Source organism: Ascochyta rabiei, chromosome 18 (assembly GCF_004011695.2).
Source record: "Ascochyta rabiei chromosome 18, complete sequence".
NCBI lineage: Eukaryota > Fungi > Ascomycota > Dothideomycetes > Pleosporales > Didymellaceae > Ascochyta > Ascochyta rabiei.
Genome location: NC_082422.1, coordinates 316,820 through 321,560, shown reverse-complemented (window position 1 = coordinate 321,560; position 4,741 = coordinate 316,820). Strand labels below are relative to the sequence as shown.

Below are 4,741 nucleotides of genomic sequence, written 5' to 3'. Positions count from 1 at the left end.
ACCGAATGACATTGACGCAACGTGAAAAGAATCCAGGGTCCGAGGCATCCGGCGCAAAACGCCTTTCGTGTGTAGCGTGTACACGATGGAGGCATCAGCAACTGCAAAAGCCGTCACTAAAAGCCAACCCGATCTGCACGCACGTGACGGTCACCATGCACAGCTTGCGCCCTTTACCATTAACGCTCAACCCTGGATCCTGACACACCACCAAACCCCCGGTCCCAACGCTCATTCAAACGGCGACCTCGCCACCCATCTCGTCCCATCTCGTCCCATTCCACCGCACAGCTAGCCTACCAAACAATCACCACCATCTAATTCCGCGCACGAGCCGTACGCGCATGTCCTCTTAACGTAGCGTGTTTCGCATATCGACCGCGTCTCCAAACCAAGTGTCCGCGCACTCCTTCACACACACACAGACTCCAGATCGCGACGCGGGATCTGTAGATCGCAACCAAAGCGGACGCACTGCGACAGGCGGACGCGTGACTCGAAAACCAGGGTTGCGCAATAATACCCACCATACCTACCTAGTGGGTGGATGGATGGATGGATGGATGGAGCCGTGAGGAATAGCACCGAGATCGCGAAGCGCGCCGCGAGGCGGGGTCAGCTACCTGCCTGGTGAGCAGCGGACGGGGTTCAGGAGGGAGGGTTGATGAACAGGCGGGCGGGCATATGCATGGTCCCCTGGGCGTGACGGAGCGGGTGAATGGGGTGCCATAGTTGGTTAAATGAGCAGGAACGGCTGCTACCAGGGTAGATGTGGGTGGGTGATTTTGCTGTTTTTTGGCCGTTGTGTGGGGAAGATGGGGTTGTGTGTATGTGCTTGTTCGTGACGAAAACCGAAATGCAAAGTGATATCGAACTTTTGTTTTAGGACTATGGCGGAAAAAAAAGGTCGAGTTGTCAAAGGTGGGTCAAGATGGTCAGGACGGCAACTCCACAGATTTCACACCGCGTACCCTTGCATTCGGACGTATTCTCTTCCCTGCATCTCGAGACCCTGTACCCAAGGCAAATGCCAGAAATGGTTTTGTGGGCTCGGGGTTGCTCCTGCGGATTCGTGGATGCCGAAAGGGGATTGCGCGGGACGGATTGTGAGGCGTGATGTGGGTTTCGTGTATTGGAGGAGGCCGGCGGTGGAGCTGTATCTGCGCGGGTGGATTGTGAACGGGACAATATTCCCGAGCCGTCCTGTCAGTTCATGTCAGAGCCTCTGTACAACGAGTTGGTCTTTGGTGTTGCACGCACAGGATGGCGAACTAGGCCTGGTAGGTGCGCAGTTCGTTAGTAGCTGCGTGATATAGAGTGTTCATGCACGTATTTGCCGAATTGTAGTTGTGCTTCGTGAACTGGCAAGACAGGGATGACATGAATGACGACAGCATCGTATGTGGCGCGGTAGAATCAAGCTTGGCACAGGTTTCAGATGGTAAGATGGTAGATTGCAACTGCACGTCTATGCCGGGCATTGCTGAAGACTAAGTAATACCAACACTATAAGAGATCGTGACATGTTCATCGAGACAGCCAACCGGTTGCGGTAAGCAGGGATTGCTTCAGATCAAAGGATTAACGAGATGCATGCTAGATGCAGATAGCGACAGATATGGGCTGCGAGCACTTCGCGAACCAAGATATGATGACAAACAAACAAAGTGTGCCCAAGGGGATATCGTAACCTTGAAGCAGTGGAAAACGCCGGAAGAACGCCCAGGTATTATGCAGGTTCAGTATGATGAAGCGCTGTCGTAGTGTAACAGAGTGATAAGGGTGGCATGTACAAGTGCGGGGTGACGTGAGGGTGACAAGGGAGTGCATGAACGTCGTCTATGCGTTTATGCAGGTTCGAAACGAAACAATCAAGCGAGCTGTTGAGTCGAAACACTCTAGAGCAGATCCATGAGGGACTTGCGCTTCCGTAGCTTTCCGCTCTTGACGGCGGCCATGGGATTCATGTCCGTGTCTGCAAAAGGAGGAAGGACGAGCGTGGGCTCGCGCTCGTCGGCTCCTCTTGCGACCATCTTGGACTGGCGCTGAGGCAGGCCCATGGTGCTGGCTCGATTCAGGACAGGGACTGGAGGAGCCATCTCCGGCGAAGGGCCTCTGGATGGGTCTCCCCCGCGAGACTTTGGTCGCAGGATGGTGGACGCGCGGCGCAGCTTGTTGGGCATTGGGCTCGCGAATCCGGATGTGGCTTCGATGGGCGCAGTCTGTGGCGTCAGGGGTGTGTACGGCGAGACAGGGGCGTTGTTGGCACTCTTCTTTGACGAGGGGGTTATGGCGATCCTAGCGAGGGAGAGCTTCATGGAGATGGACCGCAGACGTCTGTGTGTGGAAGGCTTGTTTGCAGGGATTGCAGTGTTGCCGGCCGGCTTCGCGAAGGGGTCGGTGTTGAGGAAGGCGTGTGTTGCCGGCGACATGGGTGTCGGCGGTGCGGTTTGGTGGGAGAAACGGAACTGAGTCTGTGTTGTCTGGCCTCGCTGCAACTCAGGGCGAGCTCCTGTAGGGATGTAGACTGACGAGCGTCGCGAAGACGCAGTTTCTGGGGTTGCACTGGCAGGTCGGATGGGAGCAGACACTGCGGGCGATGCGCTGCGACTTGATGGTGCGGTGTTGACGGATGAGGGCGCGGAGGTCAGGTCGCCTATGTTCAGTGTGCTTGTCTTGCTTGAGGGGCTGTAGCTTGTGGAGGGGCGTCGAGGCTCGATGACAGCGAGAGGAGAGATGGGGCGTGCCAGTGGGGAGATGGGTCGCTTCAGAACAGGGACGACGTTCAGCGAGTGGCGCTGGACTTGGTCGACCTTTTGTGTCTTGCTCATGGCTGTCGCCGGCAGGTTGGCCAGCGAGACGGAGCGTTGTTGTAAGATGGGACGCTCGAGTGCTGGCGAGCTCAGGTTGAGCTCGACTACCTTGGGGCGGCCCACGAAGGCGTACGAGACTTTGACGGCCGTGTCGCAGCTCTTCCCCTGGTTCCAGCGCGACATGGACATCCTCTGTGCGGAGTGGCATTGCTTGGTCAGATCCTCGACCACGACGGCGTCGTAGTCGTACTCGGACTCGGAGCCAGAGTCCTCGTAGGCCGGCGACAGGTCCTCTTCGCTCGACATGTAGCGGTCCTGGAGGGAGATGGACCCCTTTTTGGTGGGTTGTGTGGCAGCGGTGTCTAGCCGTAATGTGTCGTGGCGGTCGTTGCACAAGGTAGGGCTGGAGGCGGAGCTGTCAGAGCTGCAACGCTCCGAGCGAGTGGCCATGGTGGGCTTCTCGTAGTTCCACGGATTCAGCTGCGTCGACATGACTGTGCTGGCCATGGTGTCTGGTGGGGAAGCAAAGGTGCGGGGGAGACGAGCCAGGCGGCTGCTATTGTAGTGACGGTGGGTGGTTTGGCTGGCCGGGTGGTGCGGTGTGAAACCCCGGGCGTGCAGGCTGAGGCAGTACAAGGCAGCGGGCGAGCTTGGTTACACACGGCTCTTACACTCTTCCAGTCGGCGGCAGCGGACTCTGACAGAGGCTGCAGCAGGGCAGGGCAGGGCCGGGCAGGGCAGGGCAGGGCAAGGAACGTGGACGAGTGGTCAGCTCGTGGTCGGGCAACAGCGTGCGCTGCGTGTGCCTGGGCGCCTGGGGGCTGCTGGAGAGATATAGTGGACGACACAATCCGGCCGTGCGCAGGCAGTGGCAGGGCACCTTCCCTGTGGGTGGTCGCTCCTGCAGCGAAGTTTCAAGTACAGAACGCGAACACGCGAATCCTTAGCACCGAACACCCAAGCGGACGTAGCGCGGGCCCGAGAGCCAACGTCGAGCAGCGTAGAGTCGTGCACTAGGCCGATTGTAATCTCCTCCATGTCATGTCAAGAGCCCCTGCCGCGTGCGCCATCGCCAGAGCCCGCAGGGTGCGCCCAGCGACTCAGTCGCCTGCGAACAGCGTCATGTCATCTCCGCTGTCCGCTGCCCTGTCTCTTGCCCTCTGTCCGCCCCTGGGCCCTGGCGCGCAGATTTGCGCTAAACACACGATCGCGCAAGAATTCACCGCTCTGCAGCTAGCGCAAGCTGCTGCACTGCACTGCACCACCCACTGCACCCACTGCATCCACTGCACCCACTGCATCCACTGCACCTACTGCACTGCACCTACTGCACCCACTGCACCTACTGCACCCACTGCACCTACTGCACTGGCGAGCTGTGCTGCACGCCTCGCTGGTTGGCTGCCGTCCTCGTCGCGGCCTCGTCCCCGTGATGCAAAGGCTCTGCGACCTGCACCGCACCTCGTTGTCCATCTGCGGACCAGCGCATGGCTGCACTGCGGTGGCAACAAATGTCACCACACGACGGCACGCGCTTGCCCTCTTCCTCCTTTCATCTCGTCCCCAAGCACACCAAGCCGCCTACAGGCGACGACATCCCGCCTTCTCAGGGGCAGGCCAACCACAGCCTGCGCTATCCCACTCAGCGACCCTGGAGACCCCTGGTCAAAGCAGAATCGTCTCACGCCACAACCGAGAGAGTGGCCCCTCTTGGAGCCCTGGCCGCTCTCTTGCCGTCACCGTCTTTTCCATTTTCGCTGAACCTGCTCTACCCGTACTGCGCTGTCAACACCACGGCCATCTTCACAGACCCTTTGTTCAGAGCGCCTTCATCCTGGAATGTGCCACCTCTACCGAACCATAGTACAGCTGCCTTGCTCGCTGTACCACTCATGCCCGGCTACGCACTTCTGCCCGTTTCATTCTGA

The 4,741-nt window shown here is 58.8% G+C and overlaps 3 protein-coding genes across 3 annotated transcripts, besides 4 other annotated features; 1 reads left to right on the top strand and 2 right to left on the bottom strand.

Annotated features, from left to right (window-relative positions):
• Nucleotides 1-317: 317 nt before the first annotated feature.
• On the bottom strand, nt 318-530 carry EKO05_0009962 (uncharacterized protein; the record flags this gene model as incomplete). Its single annotated transcript, XM_059637648.1, has 1 exon — nt 318-530. The coding sequence occupies one exon, from the start codon at nt 528-530 to the stop codon at nt 318-320; it is 213 nt and encodes a 70-aa protein (XP_059493631.1).
• Nucleotides 531-540: 10 nt separating this feature from the next.
• Nucleotides 541-568: a tandem repeat.
• A 1,330-nt stretch (nt 569-1,898) lies between these two features.
• On the bottom strand, nt 1,899-3,320 carry EKO05_0009961 (uncharacterized protein; the record flags this gene model as incomplete). Its single annotated transcript, XM_038946974.1, has 1 exon — nt 1,899-3,320. The coding sequence occupies one exon, from the start codon at nt 3,318-3,320 to the stop codon at nt 1,899-1,901; it is 1,422 nt and encodes a 473-aa protein (XP_038794520.1).
• Nucleotides 3,047-3,083: a tandem repeat.
• Nucleotides 3,321-3,525: 205 nt separating the features above from the next.
• Nucleotides 3,526-3,563: a tandem repeat.
• A 512-nt stretch (nt 3,564-4,075) lies between these two features.
• Nucleotides 4,076-4,182: a tandem repeat.
• Nucleotides 4,183-4,300: 118 nt separating this feature from the next.
• Nucleotides 4,301-4,741, top strand: EKO05_0009960 (uncharacterized protein; the record flags this gene model as incomplete). The annotated part of the gene is made up of 1 exon (XM_038946973.1): nt 4,301-4,741. One exon carries the CDS (start codon nt 4,301-4,303, stop codon nt 4,739-4,741), a length of 441 nt encoding a protein of 146 aa, XP_038794519.1.